At 32.7% G+C, this 22070-nt stretch overlaps 3 protein-coding genes across 4 annotated transcripts; 1 reads left to right on the top strand and 2 right to left on the bottom strand.

The window, feature by feature from the left end:
• Positions 1-1615: 1615 nt before the first annotated feature.
• On the bottom strand, positions 1616-3454 carry LOC114924141 (rac-like GTP-binding protein RAC1). Its single transcript, XM_072198316.1, has 5 exons — positions 3368-3454; positions 3218-3281; positions 2396-2460; positions 2177-2242; positions 1616-2093 (listed from the first exon to the last, which is right to left on the bottom strand). Exons 1-5 carry the CDS (start codon positions 3452-3454, stop codon positions 1992-1994), a joined length of 384 nt encoding a protein of 127 aa, XP_072054417.1. The 3' UTR covers positions 1616-1991.
• A 1888-nt stretch (positions 3455-5342) lies between these two features.
• On the bottom strand, positions 5343-9113 carry LOC112805883 (putative cysteine-rich receptor-like protein kinase 23). The gene is made up of 4 exons (XM_025848208.2): positions 9024-9113; positions 6321-6612; positions 5638-5875; positions 5343-5542 (listed from the first exon to the last, which is right to left on the bottom strand). The coding sequence occupies exons 1-4, from the start codon at positions 9111-9113 to the stop codon at positions 5380-5382; spliced, it is 783 nt and encodes a 260-aa protein (XP_025703993.1). The 3' UTR covers positions 5343-5379.
• Positions 9076-21533, top strand: LOC112697396 (uncharacterized). Of its 2 annotated transcripts, none has more exons than XM_025750549.2 (18): positions 9076-9453; positions 10132-10323; positions 10416-10571; positions 11839-12132; positions 12984-13201; positions 13313-13387; positions 13585-13651; positions 13926-14245; positions 14485-14718; positions 14799-14986; positions 15635-15776; positions 15868-15976; positions 17685-17787; positions 17889-18078; positions 19007-19105; positions 19190-19248; positions 19873-19978; positions 20820-21533. In XM_025750549.2, exons 1-18 carry the CDS (start codon positions 9234-9236, stop codon positions 20982-20984), a joined length of 2937 nt encoding a protein of 978 aa, XP_025606334.1. In that variant the 5' UTR covers positions 9076-9233; the 3' UTR covers positions 20985-21533. The 2 variants fall into 2 exon arrangements, with proteins under 2 accessions (XP_025606334.1, XP_025606336.1); XM_025750551.3 differs by having other exon boundaries at positions 10416-10582.
• Positions 21534-22070: the final 537 nt, after the last annotated feature.

The following is a 22070-nucleotide window of genomic DNA, read 5'->3' as shown; positions in this document are numbered from 1 at the left end:
AATAATTATTGATTAATCTGTGAATCTTACTGTTTTTACTGTGAATTACTCTATTGTTAATGATTCTGATAATTCATTGAAGAAGGCTGTGTTTGATGAGGATGAGGAAGATAAATACAAGGAAAGGAATCCGGGAAATAGTTTGAAGAGAAAAGAGAGTGGCGGTGGAGGAAGAGGTTTGTGATCCCCGTTTCATACTTGAACCAACCTTCAATCCAAGACTTGTTGAGCCAAGCTGAGGAAGAGTTTGGATATGATCATCCTATGGGAGGTCTAACAATTTCATGCAGTGAAGATGTCTTCCAACAAATCACCTCTCACTTGAATTGACGATGAATCGCATGCTGCAGGAGACTGACATAGATTAGTACACACATTTTGTACAATAGATTACTTGTAAAGATTACACATTTTTTAAAGTAAATGAAAGAAGAATGACCATTACTATGACAAGTTCAAAGTGTTTCCTCTGTTTTTTGGTTTAATGACAAAGAAAGAATTCAACTACTCTAGTATTTCATTTTTTTTCTTTTTTAAATATTTTATCTTACCTCTTTAAAGGGAACCATATGCAGTATCTAGTAGTAACAATTCTGCCTGGTGTAAGATAAACCATACTTCATTGTTCATTTGTTCTCATAGGTTGCACTAATTCTCAAGTTTAAAAAATTATAAGATTTTAATATAGAAAAAAGGGATAGAATTATAGAAAACTTTAATTCATGGCACCAATGATACACAAGAAGCTGATTCCACCACCTGCCAATGCAATTTTACACTAACAAAGGGTAAATTTCAACTGATAACATCTCCTTTATAGCTAAAGAAATTTCTAACATGGGATGTATGGCTTATTTATTTATATATGTCTGTTCTCTTATTTCTTTATTAATGTTTTAGCAATGCCTTAACATTTTCAAAAAGCAAAGATCAGTCTTACATTTAACTGATTTAAGTTCTATTTTCATCCAAGGCCAACTGCAATTTTACTCAAGATATGTTTAAATTTTCTGAATCATCTCTTATTTATGCAGCAAATCAAAATTGGATTCAAGTTTGGATAATTAAATGTTCCCTTCACCTTTTTTTTCCTGCATTCTGAAATTATGAGCAGTCTATGTGTTCAAAAATGAATGCAAATGGAGATGTTAAAGGTTAAGATATGAATTTGCAGTTCTATAACACAGCCCTCTGCAAAACCAAAATCACTGTGAAAATTGAAGTTCGTGACACTCAATCATGGAATGTCTCTAGCTTGTGTTACTATTTATAATGACATGGAATGTCTCTTCTTTTCACTTCTAATATAAGAAAACTGTGAGTTCATAACAGAGTTACAATTGTAGTTTCAACCGCCATTCAAAATTCTAATTTAAATGAAACGAATCATCAACTTCAGTGAATTTCTTCAAAACAATGTTGAACTTAATTTTGAATTGCTGCATAAAGATATAAAAGATGATTCAGATTCAATAAAGCCAATAAAAAATAAATTAGTCAACAAATGAGATGCAATACCTTTCTTTCATTCATGTGCTATTTTTACACTTTCAAAGGAATGATACAAGGAAGAGACCAAAATGAACAATCTTCAAAATGAAAAGAAAGAGCCTTCTGTACAAAATTTGTCTCAACTAATCTATGTCAGTCTCTATGATGTACAAAAACTCAAAGTATTTATTTTCCTATAACTTTAAGCAATCAATTTCTGGGAAGCAGCCAGTTCAACTGTTAAGATGAAAGATGATTTGCCAGCATCCCTCAGATACCGCACGTCTCCATTCATCAGCTTCAGCAACTTTCTGCTGATGAGCAGACTAATACCCTCCTCGGATTCTTGTCCCTCTCGTCCGAACATTTGGTTCAGTAATGTTTCCGGAACACCAACACCATCATGTGTTATGCAGCAAAGATATAGAATGGCAAAGACTACCAAGAAATGGCTACAGTCATGTCATCCTCTGCCAACTACCAATTTAGAACTGAAAAGATCACAATATGGAACAGGTTTTTTGACCCTTTCTCTTCTTTTTCTTCTGCTTTGGAGGCTGGAGAACTACTTTGATGGCCGCATCAAAAACAGCCTTCACATTCTGTATTCAAAGGCAGATATCATTAGGGACGTGATATTATCTAACCTTTGGAACTTTTATAGATGCAGAGAACATATATGTACCAGCTGTGTTTTTGAACTACATTTGATGTAAACTGGAGCACCGATAAGTTTTCTCAGTTCCTCACCCTTCAACAAAGAGAGAAAATCAGATCACTAATGTATAAAGTAAGCAGATGGTCTCTCTTATGAACACCAACTGAAGGCTAAAAGACAATGAAATAAGACACAAAGCGATAGCAATGGATATTGGTAATGGAAGCAATGAAAGCTAGGAAGTACCTGCCCTGTGGTGATAGGCGCTGCACCAGGATGATCTAGAAAAAACTGCTTATCATCCCGAAGATGTACACAAGTCGCATATTGGTTGTCAAGAAATGCCCAAGCAAGTTAATAATGACATCTTTACAATGAAAGCATTAAATACATATAATTAAGTTAGCACTATATATGAGAGAAGACAAATTCCAAAAGAAACTATATGAAAAATTGAGACCAGAGACAAAATTTTCAGACTAGAAATTCTACTTTTGTTATTGACTATCAGAAATGGAAATTCTAACGAGTCAATAAGAAAAGAACTTATGGAAACACCAGCTCCACCATGGCAAATTACTCATGTTAGGTAGTAGCAATCTTCTGTCACTTTAAACTTCCTAATACTCTTCATAAATCAAGGTTTTTTCAAGATTTATCAACAGCCATTTAGTTTTTAAAACAATCATTACATTAGCCTTTTAGTTAAACAAGGAGGTAAAGGGAAAAATTAAGAAAGCATTCCATGAAATGGTTTGGTATATCTGAATCAATTCTTGATTAAAGTCATGAATTAGGTAACCTTCGAGGATGAACTTCCTTCTCTAAACCACTACTGAATAACAAGCAATCAAAGGGAAAAAAATAACAGCAATGACATTGGAATCCAGAATCTATTCCCCAACTTTCTAATAATGAAAGAAACACAGTATGAGTAAAAGACAGCAATTAGTATGATAATAAGATGAAACTTCACAGGATCACGGAACTACTATCATGCTGAAGGTTATCAGGTAGATAACAAGGGCATCAAACATCAAGAAGGTAAAGAAAGAACAAGAATCTAACCATGTTTTGTTCCAACAAGAATAATTGGAACACCAAGAGCATAATGCCTCAACTCAGGAATCCACTGGAAAAGGAGGAAAAGAAAAACTTAGTCCAGAGTAGAGAGAAAAAAGAACAATAATAATAATAATAAGTATATACCAATCTTACTTTCTTGGCAACATTTTCATAGCTAGCCCTGCTTATGAGAGAGAATGCTAGCAGGAATACATCAGCTGCCTGAAAATTTTGGATCATATTTGCCGTCCCATTTCACACTGGTACTTGAGTCCAAAATCCCAGAAAAAAGGAAAAACTCCACTTGCACTAGAACTCCCACATCAAGAGGGAATGATCAAAATGCAAAGAAATATCCCTCGGCAAGTCCGTATTTGGATATGATCTCATTCCGTCTCTGTTCAAATTAACAAGTTAATAAGATCAATTAAAACTGAAAATCAAAATAACAAGAACAATTAACATTTTAAACTACAGCAAACTAACAACAAAATAAGAATTAGAAAACATACTAACCATGACAGCTATCATAACATGCATAGTGTCTAACAAACTAAACAAATGTATAGCTACTTCTTAACAGTATAGTGACAGCTATCATAACCTTTAACTAACTTTCTCTAACTTGACTAATATCTCTAACATGCTCCTTCAGACTGAGGCTAGTAGAAGCTTTTGCTAACAAAAATAGGGATTTTGTTTATGATAATGATCTTGACCTTCTTGGGCATGTAAGCCTAAAGATTATTCAACTTAATCTCACTGTATTTTTGTTTGCAGATTCCAAAGTGATCTCACAATTCAAAAGTTCAATTTTCATGTGCTCTAGGCATATGGAGGCTGTGGTGTGAAGAGAGGCCATTGGAGCTTATAGATGAATCATTAACTGACTCAGTTGCTGCAGCAGAATCTGAAGTGCTAAGATGCATTCACATAGGACTTTTATGTGTACAAGAGAGACCAGAGAATAGGCCAGACATGTCAGCCATAGTTCTAACGCTGAATGGTGAGAAACCATTACCAAGGCCAAGGGACCTGCTTTTTATCCACATCAGTTTGGCTTTTCATCAGGGAATTGTGCAGTAAATTCAGCTAATGAAATTTCTGACATTGTTAGATGCTAGATAGTTTATTTTAGAGTTTAACATACTTTAAGGCAAAAGAAAAACGTTCACTCTAAATGTATATATCATTACAACATGTTCTTACTTATTATACCTCATTGAGTGCACTTTCTTGTCTATTATATAGTTTCATTTCTATTTAGATTCAGGATTCACCATTGGGATATTTTTCTTACGGTTCCTTCTTTTACTTTGTTCCTTCCTCTGAATTCATTTTTGGGTACTTTTCATATTTTTGTGTGCACTTCTTTTCCTTCTTTTACTTTGTTCCTTCCTCTGAATTCATTTTTGGGTACTTTTCATACTTTGTTCCTTCCTCTGAATTCATTTTTGGGTACTTTTCATATTTTTGTGTGCACTTCTTTTCAACTTCAACCCCGTTCATAGAGTATAAACCAAATAGGCATGACTTATAAAAAAAATATATCAACATTCAACACCATCCCTGAATCATAGTTACAAGTACTCCTATTCAAGCACTCCACAATAGTACTAAATTTCATTTGAAGCATTTTGCTACTGTTATGAGAAATGTCATTTATTGTAAGTTGAATTGGCCAATTATCAATATCATCTTTGAGCTTAATGTTGAGATCCTGCAGAATAAATTTTTAATCAAATTCTAATGCGCATGAACCTGAGTAACCGTGAGTTCATTGTTGCTTAATGTAGAATGGTCACCAACCACATCTCTCTCAATAAAGAACCCTGGCTTCTTTGGCTGGGATTTTCAACCATATGATCATAAGCACATATGACATGCTTGGTCGATCTTTTGGATTTTGTTGCACACATAGTAAACCGACATGAATTGTTCTTATGACTTCTGTCAAATTAATTGAGTCTCTGATCGATGCATCAACTATTTCTAAGCACTTGACTTTGGCTAAAAGTGTCCATGCCTTTATATATATATCCAAATATTTAGATATTGTGATAACAACAATTAGATCTTGTCTAATGAGAATAATTTGACTAGATAGATGATGCTACTTGATTAGAAATGTAAATAAATATTAGGGGCAAATGAAAAATTAATTCTTACATCGGCAAGAAGATTAAAGTAGTGGTCACAATATTAGTACACCAAAGCATAGACATCAGATTACCACTAACTATTTCTAATATTAGTACACCAAAGCTATAGACATCAGATTTTGTTGAGTACAACCCACCAACTATGTACTCTGGTGATAGATAGCCACTGCACAAAACATCAACATACAATTTCAAATCAAGAAAAAATGATCTCATTCATTCCTATCAACATGTCATATAAATGCTTACTTAGCCACTTACTAAGTTCCAACAATATGTCTTGTATTTGCTTCGCTTTCATTTCCTACAAAGCTTCTTGCTCTTCCACAGTCCGAGATTTTAGGATCCAATTCATCATCTAACAAAACATTTCCAGCCTTGAGATCTCTATGAACTATTAAATGTCTTGAATCTTGACGAAGATAAAGAAGACCTCTGGCAATCCCATTGATAATACGAAAACGCTTTGGCCAATCTAGCAGCTTTCCCTTCTCACAATCTATTTTAAATAAAATGAGTTGTACTAATATTCTAATGAGGTTTTAAGAGTTGCATAATCATTCTTAAATGAAAAGAAGAGTATGGTTCAGCAGGAATAAAACCAAATATGAAGAAGTCCAAGCTTTTGTTGCTCATAAATCAAAAGCACATCAACAGAGCAAGTAGTTAAGTTACAGTGGTGACATCACTCAGATGCATGTCAATAAAAAATAAAGAACACAAAAAAGCAACACAGCAACACAAAACAGCAACACAGCAGAAGCTCATTCAAAAAAAATATCACAACACACAAAAATAGCAACACAGCAGAACTAGAGCTCATTAGTAATCAAATAATCATTCAATAAAAAATTAAAACACAAAACATTCAAATATTCAGTAATCAAATAATCATTGAACATGGCATAAATAAAAAACGCAGAAGAAATTAGCAGTGAACTGACCGTCGAAGTCTAACGTTTTTATCTTGGTTGAGCTTCTGCTCTCTGAACTCGAAGGAAGGAAACTGGAATGGAGACGGGTTTTTCTTCTGAGCAGTCTGAGAAGAAGGGGGGCAGAATCGTGACGGAGACAGAGGCCAGGCGACGAACACAACTCAGAAGACGGTGGTGGTTGGAAGAATCTGCGACGACTAGACGAAGACGATGGTGACTGAGCGCCCGACGGACGGCGGCAGGAGCGCGATGAAGCAGATGAATACCAGGAACTGACGCGCTGAGCTCGAGGAAGAAGAAGCTGCGATTCTTAAAGGAGGAAGAAGCACCGACGACCAGACGACGATGGTAGTGCCTGAGAGCGACGGACGGCGGCAGTGCGGTGGTGGAGAAGCTAGGGTTTTTGTTTCAATTTCTTTTTTGATTTGAGGAGAAGCTGCTAAAATAGGGTATTAAAAGGGTATTTTTGTCTAATTATATAAAGGAATGATATTTAAGTCTTTTTATAAAATTAAATAAATATATATTTTTTATTTTTATTTAATTAAAAGGGTGTTTTAGTAAAAGTGGTGATATACTATATATTTAAAAAAAAAATTAAATGCTGACGTGGAAACTAAATTCCACATGTTTTATTGTTATTTGTCCATATCTTAAACGTATTGGTATATATTAATTTATCATCGTACCGTAGCAATCACAAAAAAATTTATAATATAACATCGTTATAAAATTGGATAACTAGCTCTATACATCCTAACTAAATCTCTTCCAAAAATATCCAAAATAAATAGTCATTCTATCCAAACTAAAATCCTTATACAGAGATACAAAATAGTAGTTTATTTGTAATATTCCATCCAAAACTAAGTCTCAAATACACCCACAACCATAATATATATCTATTAGCTAGCACTAAATTAAAATGGTGTAAATACTCAATTCAAATAAAAAAAAACAGAAAATACAAGACTAATTTTCTCTATCCAAAAGGGCGATAGATGACTTGGTAAACAATCAAAATGTGTAGGGTCACAATTCTCGTAATAAAATCTTACAATTTTTTTCTACTCACTATATTATTTAATTTTCATAAAGCTAATCAAATAACTTATTTATACTAATTTATTTATATGTAGATATGATAATTTCTTTAAGAATTTTAAGTTAATAACTTTCAAGTTAAAATCTTTAACCAAGTAACTTTATCAAATTAGGTATTACCATTAAAAAGAGATCCGTAGAAAAATATCTGCCAACTGAATTTCAAAAAGTAACATGTGAAAAATAAGATGATTAGTAGGTTATCTATGAAGATAGTGGATGAGAGAAGAACCCAATTTCAAGAAGATAATTGACTACAAGGTCAGCCGTTGAAAGGAAATTTTTAAAATTTTTCTCTGTTTCAAACCAATAAAGATACGTGGTATAGGATTTTGAGTTTTAGAATGGATTTGAAATTTCCATTGAAGAAAAGAGTTGTTTCAATAGAAGTTGGCACTTGTCAACCAACTCTATGAAAAGTTAAGGCCGGTTAAATTATTAACCGGTAGAGAGGACAGAGTAGTGTGAAAATTTAATAAAAATGATATTTTTTCTACTAATTCCTTTGTGCAGGTATTGCAGACAAAGACGATTTTAGAGGAAGTCACAATGCAAGTTATAGCTTCACTAATACAATTTGGAGAGGATTAGTACAACCAAAAATTGAACTTTTTGTTTGGTTTATCTTAGTGAAAAAGGTTAATATATACTAAAGAGAGACAAAATATTAGGAGTCCTTCATTAAAATGATAATAATTGTGTTCTGTGGAAAAAGATATATAATTTGTTCATCATTTATTTATTTACTGTGAGTTTACCTGGTAAGTGTAGTGCGCGTGGTTGGCATATTTTGGTAGAACTTGGATTGTTCCAGGTACGATCAAAGAATTGTTTAAGAGTTGAATAGGAATGTCTGACAGAAAATATGAGTAGAAAAAATTGGCTATCTGGCTGGAATGAGAACGTTCTTGAACTACAAAGAATAGTGTGGTGATGATTCATTTGGTTGTTAATGACTTAATGGTAATGTCGAAAATAATAATGAATTGATCGTTTTTGTGTTCCTTTTACTTTGTTATGTCTTGTTTCTATGAGTCACTCCACTTTAGTACGTTGAGCTTTTTTTATTTAAAAAAATTAAATTAATACACTTTATAATACATAACTAGTGTATCAATAAGTTGGTGTCTATTGATATACTCTTTTATCCTTTAAATATATATAAAAGTAAAAAAATTAAATTAATAAGATAATAAATAATTTATAATTTAACAAAATATCATGGGTTCAAATTTTAAAAAAAAATATATTTTTTATAAATCATATGGAAGGAAAGGTATTTTAAGAAAAGAAATTAGACATCAAACTTTTTTATATTCTCGTTATATATAGTATAGATATTTATAGTTATCAACTTGCATTATCATTTTCAAGTTGTAAACAAATATTAATTGATTTTGATTTCTTCACATTTTTTTCCCCGTGGTTTTTTACTTTTTTTCCTTTACGAAAAAAATTTAAAAACCGGCTATCCTTTGGTTCTCCGGATCCCATTTTTTATCTAACCGTCCGGTCCGGATCGGTTTTTATAAGTGTGTTAATACGGAAACTTTCCGTCAAGGCGTCATCCCAGTTTGAACATGAATAACATCCCGGTTTTTATCTAACCGTCCGGTCCGGATCGGTTTTTATAAGAGTGTGAATTCGGTAATTCTCCATCATCCCAGTTTGACCTCGAGTAACATTCGATCTAGACATTCAGATTTTGTCTTTGCTTCTACTATAGTATTTCCCAGGTACACTGGTTTGTAGTTGGTAAGTAGTATCACTCGAGATTCATTACTCACTAATCAGTAGTTACTAGTTAAGGGAAGAAAAATGCATAGCGATGGGATCTTAGGAACGAAAGCGGGGGCAAGCAAGCAAAGGAAGTGGCTGAAGGGAAGAGAGAGATGGCTTGTGGTGCTTGGCATCATCCTCCATGCCGTTTACATGCTCAGCATCTTCGACATTTATTTCAAGTCTCCCATTGTTCACGGCATGGATCCTGTTACCCCTCGCTTCGCCGCCCCGGCCAAACGCCTAGTCCTTCTCGTTGGTACGTCCAAACCACGCACTCCACCTGTTTGTTCATTTGTCTCGCTCAATGTTTCGGTTATTTTCCCAGAAGCTGCACTTTTTTCTACTTGCTAGTGCCATTTATATTGATCAAATGATGCTATAGTGTTGTGAATAAATTTTGTTTCTATATGCTGAGTTTTGATTCTGTCTCCGAGACAAAATTACAGAGGGATATTTTCTGACCCACTTTTAGTAAGTATAGAACATGCATGAATTTGCTGAACAGAAAAAGAAAATTGTGTCTATGTCTTTATTTCTACAACCAAAAGAGTTTTACCATCTACTGTCTTTGTTTTCTGTCCGTGAGACGAAATCTGAATGCAGGCTATACGAAGTTGGGTTCTATTTTAAGTTGTACTGGCGTATTATGAGAATATTTGATTTATTTATTTGGAGATTATAAAAATTTCATTGCAGCTGATGGTTTGCGTGCTAACAAATTTTGTCAATTGCATTCGCAGTATAACCAAAATTTAAAACCGTTGTGGATGCTATAACAATAATAACTAAGCTTTTTTAGGTTAGGTGGTGGTGCTATGGAGTTGTGTCATAACTCATGTTTATCTATAGAGTTGGGTTCTATTTTAACTATTTATTAGCATGTTACGGGAATATTGGATTTACTTTTTGGGTGACACTAAAAAATTTATTGCAGCTGATGGTTTGCGTGCTGACAAATTCTTTGAGCCGGATGCAGAAGGGAATTTCAGAGCTCCATTCTTAAGAAATATAATAAAAACACAAGGTCGTTGGGGGGTGTCTCATGCTCGGCCCCCAACAGAGTCGCGGCCTGGGCATGTTGCCATAATTGCTGGATTCTATGAAGATCCCAGTGCAGTTACAAAAGGTGGTTATTATTAGTCCTTCCGATTTGTGATGGCTGGCTCGGTAGCTCTGTGGGGTGTGTATGTGCTAAAAGGTTGATATTGTTTACTGCAGGGTGGAAGGCGAATCCTGTTGAGTTTGATTCCGTGTTTAACAAAAGTCGGCATACGTTTTCTTATGGGAGTCCTGATATAGTTCCAATTTTCTGTGGTGGTTTGCAGCATAGCACCTGGGGTACCTATCCACATGAATATGAAGACTTTGCTACGGGTTTGAAAACGGTTTTTCACTATGGACTTTTACAATTATCAAAGGCGTCTATATGAATAATTATGTTTCATAGATGACAGAGTATTTCTTAAAGTTCAAAATTGGTGACACTTCCTCTTTGTTTATATTAGTACATAGTCTGAATAATGCATAGTTGAATCGTCTGATTCCTGTAGGCAATTCTAACTATTTCAAATAGGCTTTTGTATATTTTTACTGCATTGATACTAGTTTATGAAATCATTGTCATAGAAGAGGTTCTTTTGAATGTTATAATTTTCTGATGAGAATTACTATTGCAAAAAGCCTATTTGCTATACTAATTATCTTTTTCTCCATTGATACTAGCTTTTGACTTTTTCCTGGCCTAAGTATAGTAGCTTTTTAAAATTCAGAACATTGAATTTGAACCCGAAATTTATTTGACTGTACTTTTTTTAACTATTTCTCCCGATAAAATGGCATAAGCATATAGTCCCTGCTATATTTTGTAACAATTTGATTGTAGGCTATCTAGTGTAGTTAATGGCAAGTGCTCTAAAGATGCCCGGTCCCATTTGTTCACTGGATTGAGTGTGATTCTAATATAAAAAAGAAGGCTTTGAAAATATTGAGAGCTTACGATTTTCTCCACATCTCAAACTGTGGCTCCTGCTTTTTCACATGAATTTGTATTATGAAGATGTGAGGCAAGCTAGCGTGTAATATGGACAATAATTTGTTATAGATGCTGGCCTTCCAACCTACTTTTGTTGACGAGACATTTCATAAACGTGTACATCAAGAAACTTGGTTTTCATCTAAATGTCTCAGTTTTATTCCTGTGCTAATTTGAATTGCAAATGACGGGACCTATGCATCTGATTTGCCTTTCATGTATTTCTGTTGAATATTCTTGTTTATGTCCATCTAATTAGGCTATTTGTGTATGTCTGCTGAAAATGTCTGCTCCTATGAAATTTTTCGGGGATTTCTTGTTGGATGCAAATGTGGCTTTGTTTAGTTCTTATAGTACAACTATTTAGAAATTGTTCCTACCTATTTTGAAATATGGGGGCTTATTAAGACGGACTGACTTGAAAAATGTGCAATCAGTTGGTCAAAGTGTTCTCTTGAAGATTTTCTTGTACTGGCTAATTAGAAAATTAAAAATCTTACATGATAGTTTGCTAGGTGGAAAAGTAGTATTAACTATTATATAAATTAGCTTACTGAATCCTTAAATTGATACATTTAACAATTTGGTACTCTTGAATTCTTAACACAGATGCATCATTCCTGGACATGTGGTCTCTTGATCAATTTCGAAGCCTTCTTAACAGGTCCCATGAAGACTCAAAGCTAAAGGGACTTTTGCAGCAGGATAATCTTGTTATATTCCTTCACCTGCTTGGGTGTGACTCTAATGGGCATGCTCATAGGCCCTTCTCCTCCATCTATCTCAACAATGTTAAGGTTGTTGACCATGTAGCTGAAAATGTTTATTCTCTTCTCCAAGATTATTTCAAGGATAATCGTACAACATACATTTTTACAGCAGATCATGGAATGAGTGACAAAGGTGGCAATATTTTTCTATCATATCTCTCTATGGATATTCTTTTCTTCATATCATAAATATATATTAATCCCATTCTCGTTGTTGAAACATGCTGGACCAAGAATTTCACAAAATGATGCCAGTTTACATTCCTGTTACTCGCATTTGAAGTGCCTTAATTCTATTGTAATCATTGAAAGACAGCAACTGTTCTTACGTATTTGTTGGCATACATCCACAATTTTATATGGAAACCAAGGCAGCAAAGGATGAGAAAGCTTAGTCTTGATCTAGGTTGCATTAGCCAAATGCCCAAATCATCTTAACTTAGATCCAATCATCTTTTCCTCAATATACCCCATGAGAATCCCATTCTTTCAATGTTGGAGTCAAGTCCATAGCTTGTGATGGATCCCAACATTCCACGACACTCTGCAGTCTTGGTGCACATAAGATGGTTGTGCACTACTCTTTGACTAGTCTGGAAAAACATTGCAGTGCTGGCATTCCAGCTATGTCACCCAATTGCAGTGTGGAAAGCTCTGTTACCAATTGATAAGAACCCAATAACACAATTTGTTTTACGTAATTGGAAAACATTTCATTCCAGAACTTTTCCCTGCAATTAGTTTATTATTGATTCCCTCTTTCCATTCTCTCTTAGCAATATATCATGTGTAAAAGGCAATCATTGTGGCACTATGGCTAGAGTTAGTCATTGACTTGTAAATGAAAGAATTCTTTTAATTTTCGATTATTTAAGATGTTCTTTTGCCTGTATTGCATTTATTTGCTTGCTACTTTGAAATAAATATTGCTTTATAAAATCTTTCATTCTTTATATATTTGCTTTATTTTACTCTTATTCATAGGAAGCCATGGAGATGGGCATCCTACAAACACGGATACTCCCCTTGTTGTCTGGGGTGCTGGTGTTAAATATCCGAGACCAATTTCTAGCAGCAACCATTCTGATTGTGGTTTTCGATTTGTTGATGACCATGTCCATGACGCGCCAACACCAACTGAATGGGGCTTGCAAGGGATTGAAAGGGTGGATGTCAACCAAGCTGATATTGCACCACTGATGGTTTTATTCTTTTTGTTTCTCTGATCTTTGTTCGGAGCTTGATATATTTCTCCAACAATTCTTTGATTGCATGTATCTGATGTATTTATTCAATTTTATTTTTTATAACAGTCTACACTACTTGGTCTTCCTTGTCCTGTTAACTCAGTTGGAAGTCTACCCATAGATTATATCGACATGACCGAGGTAGCTTCCTTAATTCCTTAAGCTATTGTGCTTTTGTTTACTGTTTCCATTGGAATATTATGTTACTTAAATTAAGGATTTGCATTGTCATGCTTGTGGTGAAAGAGTAGAAAAGCTGAAGTTTCTATACATAGAAGATAATAAGTAGGTCAATGATACAACTAAGATAATATTTATTTATTTATTTTGTTTTCCAGGCTGATGAAGTTGAAGCTGTTCTAGCCAATACAAAGGAAATTCTGAATCAATTTCTTCGCAAATCAGGTAGTGTTTGTTTCTTTGATCTATTGTGGATAACGTGCACTATTTTTCATTGAATTGCATCCTTTGAGTCAAGTTAGTGTCACTTATTTGATTATCTAGCCTTTGGACTGGTTTAATAAAGATTGAGAGGCAAATCAGGAGTAAAATGTTTTTTTCAGTAAAAGCAAGGGGAACAAAACGATAGCATTCTTGGTTCATTATTAAAAAAATGATCCTTCCTTCTCATGTTGAATGGAAGAATTGTTATTGATGATGGTTTCGTTGACAACTTCAGATATCAAGCAGTCAAATTCTCTATATTTTAAACCATTCAAACCACTGTCTCAATATTCCTCAATATTGGATGAAATTGAGGATCGGATATTGGCTAGAGATTATGATGCTGCAATGGACCTATCTCAAAACCTCAGAAGTTTGGCATTACAAGGACTTCACTATTTCCAAACTTATGACTGGTTGATGCTCATGTCTGTAATCACCCTCGGGTATGTTGGTTGGATGATCTATCTTGTTCTGCATGTGCTGCAGTCTTACACTTCACTGCCAGGAACTATTGGAACGGAGCAAGGTGGTCAGAAAAATAATTGTGGAAAAGTAATGTTTGTGTAAGCTTAGCATTTCCTAAAGTTACTTTTGGTTGTCATAACTTATGGTTAGTTTCATGTGACATTAAGTTGAGCTAAATAGAGATATTATGAAAACATACATGGTAACATATAAATGAATGCTTATGAATCACACATTACTAAAATTCTTATTCATAGATAATTTCATTTTTCTTTAATGCCATCAATTAAATAAATTGAATATCTTTTTTTTTTTTTCTGTTGCAGATATATCTATTTGGATCTATAGTGATAGCAATCCTTTGTTTGCTGTTATTACTTGAGCACTCTCCACCTCTTTACCATGCATACATGATAATGACGTCATTTCTATGGGTCCAAATATTTAGTGAATACCAGTTTATTAAAGCATTATGGAAGCTGTTATCTGGAAGAAGGAATGATATTATCGTTAAGCTTCTTGCCACAACTGCTGTCTCAATTTTTATTCTCGAGTTCCTGGTATGTATATTTGCCATAATGTTATCTGACCATTGATGGTTCTAATTCATCTGATAAGAATTATTTACATAACTTGGCAGGTTAATAGCTTCACTGAGAGGAAGCTTTATACCTGGTGTTTTTTAATTACCGGTGTTACAGCTTCTATCTATCTCTTTAAGATAGTTCCATGGAGATCTGGTATACCAATATTTGTTTGCATTGCATGTTGGTTTCTCTCTATCTTCACATTGATGCCAGCAGAAATTCCTGACAATAATCAATTAGTGTAAGCCACTTCCACCTAATATATCCTTTTCATAATAATGTAAACAAATGCCAAATGTTAATGCATGAAAATGGTAGGCATAAAGAACCCACTGAATCCGAGTCACAAACTATATAGCCTTCAAAACTATTGACTTTGAGAGTGATACTTAACTTTTCCCATTCCATTTTCATTGTTCATGTAACATACCCAGGGCAGCAGATCCTGTCTCAAAAAATTGACAGTGTCAATTGGAAGATTTGGGACATTAAATTCATTTAAAATAAATCAACGGCCAAAAACACTAACATTTTTTACACTTTTTTTTTTTGAAAAAAAGAATAGGTTCATCCCTTTCGTTCTCTCTTTTGTCTTTTCCATGTCTTTGTCATTGAACTCATGTTTGAAAATGTTACTTTCTGCTCTTTTCTTTTCTTTTTTTTTTTTTTTTTTTTACTTTGACCATGATGGTTCTGAGATGTTTTCCTAGTCTGATTATTTTACTTTCACTTTTCACTTCTTGCATTTATCACTTCTGATATCTTTTTGTACCTTTTTTTTTTCTTTAGGCAAATGCTTTTCTATTTGCTTATTTTCTTTCCTTGCATCATTTCCAACACAGCAAAATCCTATTAACTCTGTTGAATGTGTCGAATATTTTATTTGCAGAGTTGTTAGTGGGGCCATCATAATCATTATAGGAATAGGTGCAAGGTGGCTTGATCTACATGCTGGTGGGAATAAGTATTGGCTAAGTATATGCAATTGTGAGTTGAAAAGACACAAATTTTCTTCTCTATTTTATTTACAGGTGCATATCACTATTTCTCTGGTACTGGTTTTGTAGGTATAATTATATGTTTTTAGCTTTTCATTGATAATCATTTCTTGTCCATCACTAGGCTCTATTGGTCGCGTTATCTTCAGTCATGGTGTATTTATCAACAACTCACAGAACTGAAAAACGGGAGTTACTTGCAGTGCACCAGTTGATAAATTGGTCAGTTGCCGGTATAGCTTTCATTCATCTTCCTTTCATGATATCCTACTAATCATATTCATTTTTTTAAGTTTGTGTCATCTTTGTTGTGTATTTTCATTTTTGGTTTCCGACTTAAATTACTCTGCGCCTTGCATGTCAATATTATGTTCTGTTTGGTTCTCTACATGTGCTATGGATGGTAACTTTTTATTTTTTAATTTTCTTCGTTCCTTTAACTGAAACACTGATTAAATTGTTCTTGCTTGTTAGTCATTACATTTCTACATTTTTTCAGTTCCTTTTTCTTTCTTGCATGGCATCTTTCTACATTTATAGTTATCTTGTTTGCTAAGAGATTGTTTCTTATTTTACTATTCCAAGTAAAAAATTCTGGAAATATGAAACACAAGAATTGAAAATAGGAAATTAGGAACCAAACAAGCCTTAATTATCTTAACATATCAATATTTATGACTTTGTTTTTCTTTCCCTTCTCTGTAGAAAGTAAAATTTATTTGTTGTATTCTCCAGTATCTAGTATAAATTGACCTATTGACTTGGGAGAATTCATTGTGTTTCAACCTACAACCCTTTCTTTTTATATTCATTGTCTATTATTTGTAAAGTTTTAAATCCATATTTATTTTCACATTTCTGACTATAAGTTTATACTTCATCACTTAATATATATATATATATATATATATATATATATATATAAGGATCAAACTCTGTCCTTAAGTACTGGCCTTCAAAATAGATATTTTGATCCACCATTTTTAATATTATAATTTTTCTTCTCTCATATATTATATAATAGATTTGATTTTGATGTACTATTAGTGTAAAAGATTCTTAGACAGTCATCCAATCATTGTAACATCATTAAAAATATCTGGCTCTTAAATATCTACCTATTGAGTCAAATGTGTGATAGTGTCTAATTGTTTGACTCTGTTTAACATTTATTTTATTTCTGTTATATAAATTTGATACACCCTTGTAATTAAATGATTATTGAATGTTATTTTTGAATTGGAATGTTAATACTGTTATTTTATGGAATGAACTATAATTTTTATTGTCTTGATATTAAACATTAACTATCATTGTTCCTCAGATTTCAATATTATTTGATGATGAATATATGCATTTGTATATAAATACTTACATACTATTGATATTGTGCCATAAACAAGAATTTGTGCATTTAAAGTCTTTGTTTTTATTCTTTTATGATATAAGTTACTTGAATACTATGAATGCTGTTTCTCCCTTGGCTTATCATGAGAAGTGTCTTTCCTCCACCTCATATTTTTGATAAAGTGAAAAAAATAAATAAATAATAGATGAATGTAAAACTCATCACCATGTACAATAGTTATATTGATCTATTATCTCTTTCTAATATACTCCATATTCGTTTTTTCCGGCTTTGTATTCTGTTCTTTTGCCAATTACACACCCGTACTTGTATTTGTCTAGGTTTTTGTCAAAAAAAAAAATCGAACTTTATATCATCCCTCTTTCAATAAATCAATTATGAATTGGAATGGGAATTTGAAGATATTTATTATGGGAATTATGAATCGATCAGTAGGATTAATTTTTACATTCTTTATCATTTTATTAGCTATATATATATATATATATTCCTGCTTTCTTCTAAATGACTTGTTAATGAAGTAATTTATGTTGGATGTTCAAATAGACTGATATTTGGCCCTTTCTTTTTAGGTATTTCCATGATACTCCCACTGTTCTCAGAAAATAGCCTCTTGTCCCGACTTACTTCCATATTTCTTGGCTTTGCCCCTCCATTCCTCCTCCTATCCATTGGGTACTGTCTCATTCACTAACTTTTTTGTGTCACCTGTTTTTTAATCAGCTTGTTATATATATATATATATTTCACTCGTTTTCTATTTGAAATGTATGCAGATATGAAGCTATATTCTATGCAGCTCTTGCACTAGTACTTATGGCATGGACACTCTTTGAAAATACACTTCTTAACTTAAATATTGTTAATACATCATTGGATAACAATAAAAAAGTAAAGAACAATCTCATCCTTGGACTTGAAAACAGATCTATGCTGCTGTCTGATGTGAGAATTCCTTTGGTTTTTGTAAGTCTGATTACCTCCTTTATTTTATTTTCTTCATAACTTGATTAATTTGAATATATATGTTAGAAAAGATCAAGTTATCCTGGTAATCAGTGTAGCTTCATCAGCTGTTTCACTAAACAACATTTTGTTACTGTAATGATTTTGAAAGTTTGGTATTAGATTAGAAGTTCATATCAAATAAGTTATTTCCACAAAATTTCAAATTAATCTAAAGTCATTTGGTATATTTTTTATATGCATCAAAATCATTATATATTTATAAAATGCACAAAAATATATGTTTGATAAGATATTATTGCTAGGAAAGTTATTTTAAGATTTCCCAGTATCTTCACAACAGTTCAGTATAGCATTTATTTATTTTAGTTTTGATTAAAGAAGGATATTATGAAGATAAAGATGGGAATGATGTAAAGCAATAAGAGGTCAATACGAATAAATCCTTTTACTAAATCTAAAAATAAAATGAAAAAGAAATATCAATGCTTTAGTAAATTGCAATAAGTGACACAATCCTTATAACCTCATTTTGATGCCTTTGATTAACCCACTCACCAGTCACCAGTCACCACTGCTTTCAAAACCAAACCAATAGTTGTGTTTGTTTCAACTTTTTCTTACATAAAAAAGTTCCAATGTTTTTAACTAAAAGTTTAGACAGTTCTGTTTTGTATTTTCATATTTCTGGTCTGTTATTTATTACAAGTTTATATTAGTAACTTATATTAAGAAAGTATTTTTTTTTTTTTTGCTTTTAAAAAACAGAAGCTTAAACTTATCTTTGAACCATTTTTCACTAAGGTGAACGGGCAAATCCATTTTTATCCTTGTGATAGAGCTAAATAACCCTATTATAGCCTTCTCAAATTTCATCTTGAAATAGACCACAAAGTATACATGAAAACAAAACTACTGTATAATGCAGATGGTTTTATTCAACATTGCCTTCTTTGGAACGGGAAACTTTGCAAGTATTGCAAGTTTTGAGATTTCATCAGTCTATCGGTTTATTACTATATTCAGTGTAAGTGAAAGTTGTACTATTTTGATATATAATTTCCATAGTTGCAATCAGCTTTTAAATGATAATGTTTTCTTCCTGTTGCAGCCATTTCTGATGGCAGCGCTACTTATCTTCAAGTTATTTATACCTTTCATGCTTGTGATGTAAGTGTACTTGCGAATTTCCTGGTGACCCTATTTGTTATTGTTCAATAGTATTTCCTCTTTGAGAATCACCTAAAGTCAATGATGGGAATGTCCTTTTCTGTCTGAAGATGAATATCATGAAATGATACACCATTACATGGACTTCCAAAGATGTAATTTTAAAATTGCTTGCCACTGTGTTTCTAAAAAAAATAAAATAACAAGGCAATGAGTTCTATCAGTTAGTATATTTATTCATCATCTCTTCGGCCTTGTTTGGATTGATAATAAGGGATGAAAAGGAAGGGAATTGAATGTATTTGTAATAATCAAGCACTGCTTTTTGGATTCTTAAAAATTGGGATGGAATCGAATGGAAACCAGAAGTTACAATGATTGTGATTCCAAGCATTCCATTTACTTCCACATGAGCTTCCAAGCAATCCATTGAAAAACTTTCTTCCGTTCCTGATGGGAACTTATTCGATTTCATTATATACCATTTCTTTCCATTTATGAAATGAAGAACTAATTGCTACTCATCAGATGGGTCACAAATTGTTTCATTGTGCCATCTTGATGCTTTTGAATCCTTTTGTTTTATTGTCCATCTTATGTTATTTGTAATGGACAAAACTGCAGATGTGTATTCAGTGCGATAACCAAATTGAATAAAGTTCCAAGGTTGGGATGCTATTTTCTTGTCATATTATTCTCAGACGTGATGACAATTCACTTTTTCTTCCTGGTATGCTCGTTTTATTCTTTATATTTCATTGTGTCAATGGTCTTCTAGAATTGTTATTATAACATAATTCGAGTCATAATACTTATATATGTGTGCCTTCGTATCATGATAATAAATACAGGCAATCAAGTTTACAGTTAAAATGACCTTTTTTCCTTGTTTGTGAAAATGATATCTATAATTTTCTCCCATTTTATGTTGATGTTACTATTTTGTTATCTATTAATGTTTAGAGATATGAAATGAAACCTTTATTTGTGTTTTAATACGCTTTGTTGAAAAATAAGGTCTGAAAGATATGAAAGGATACTGTTCAGAAAATATAAATAAATAAAGATAAAAATATTAACTATATGAATCACTTGGGAATGAAGAACATATAACTTCTATCTAAATTTTTAGAGGAAAGAACATTTAATTATAGTTGTCATTCAATAAGTTAGTGAAGAACGTATAACTCACTATTTATGGTCATTTTTTATATTTTGTCACAATTTAGGAAACTGCCGAGAGTAATAATTTTGGACTCCACTATTAAAGCAATAAATATAAATATTTGACAATGAATCAGATTGCAATATATAATGCTAAATGAGTCATATAATCTGGGTATCTAATATTTATTTATCCATCAAAGGTATGGATATCTGTTATATCTATCGGAGTTCTACTATGCTTGTTTAATCCAAGTGCTGTTTACTATTTATTAGCGTGAAATGATCATGGATGTTATTGACTCTGTTCTTTGATCAATAGAAGTACTGTTTATGGATTAAAGTGAAATTTGTCACATATATATTTTATATATTTGAGGTCATATACTGAGTGTGTTTGCTGGCAGGTTCGGAATACGGGAAGTTGGATGGAGATTGGTAATAGCATCAGTCATTTTGGTATCATGAGTGCCCAAGTTGTTTTTGTTCTTTTACTATTTGCTCTCACAAATACCTTCACCAAGGACATCCAATGTAACACAGCAGCAAAATCCGCACAGAAGGCAAATTAGGTTGCATCTCAGGGACATATTTGGCCCTACAAATGAGCTCTACCATAACATCATGGCAATCAGACTATGCATTTTTGTTCGTGGCTTTGGCGGAATTTATAACCACCCTGGTTTTGTGCCGATCTCTGGTAGTTTCTGTTTTCCATGTGAGGCCCGGGGTTGTACGGGTGATAACGGAATGCAACTGGGGCCGAAATTTGGTGTGTTAACTGATCTATCTCAATTTTTATTTTTGGTTCAATGTTTGAGTCCCTCCTAACTATATGGTTCAAAGTTGAGATTGAGGGACAGTTTTGGGAAACTCATGCAAAAGTTATCAAAGAATTTCTGCCTTTGCGATGAAATGGAATCAAGAACTTGTCGATTGTTTCTATTATTTGGATTCTGATTTACATCCTGCACCTTGGTATTTGAGTTCATAGAGCTGAGCGCAATTCAGGTCTGGATTGTTAATTACAACTGAAAGGGGAAGGATATTATTTGTTTGGCCTGTAAACATTTATTTTGTAAGAGTGTAGCAATGTGAAATATTCAATCGTTTTTGTTCTACTCTACTTTTTGAGGCCTCAATGCCAGTTTAAGACTATCATACACACCGATATCTGGTGATGATTTTGTAATAACATATGACTAGATTTACACCGCGCAAAAATGTAAGAATGAAAATGAGAATATTCTTTTTCTTAAAAATTAAAGTATTTTAAAATAGTTTGGTCTAATTTTAAAAATATATTAATAAATATTATGTTAGATACAAATATTTTTACATATCTTCTATAAGCTCAAAATATTATGTGTTTGATTCTTTTCAAATATTGATCTAAGAATAATTTTCTATATAATTAAGACTGTTTTGTGAAAGCAAATTCATCTATACTAGTTAATTACATGTAAATGTGACTCCATTAAAAGTATTTTCATATATTTTAGTATTTGGGTATACAAATATATATACGAATTGTTTAGACATTTTTTTACACGGTAAATTATGAATAACCTTCAGTTTATAGGAGTGTGGCATTAACAATTCGCATGAAACACTTGCGTTATATCACTACCTATCATTTCTTACTAAGAACGTGTCAA

The sequence above is a fragment of the Arachis hypogaea genome, chromosome 6 (genome assembly GCF_003086295.3).
Source record: "Arachis hypogaea cultivar Tifrunner chromosome 6, arahy.Tifrunner.gnm2.J5K5, whole genome shotgun sequence".
Taxonomy (NCBI): Eukaryota; Viridiplantae; Streptophyta; class Magnoliopsida; order Fabales; family Fabaceae; genus Arachis; species Arachis hypogaea.
The sequence above is the reverse complement of the archived record's forward strand: the minus strand, read 5'-3'. Positions and strand labels throughout refer to the sequence as shown.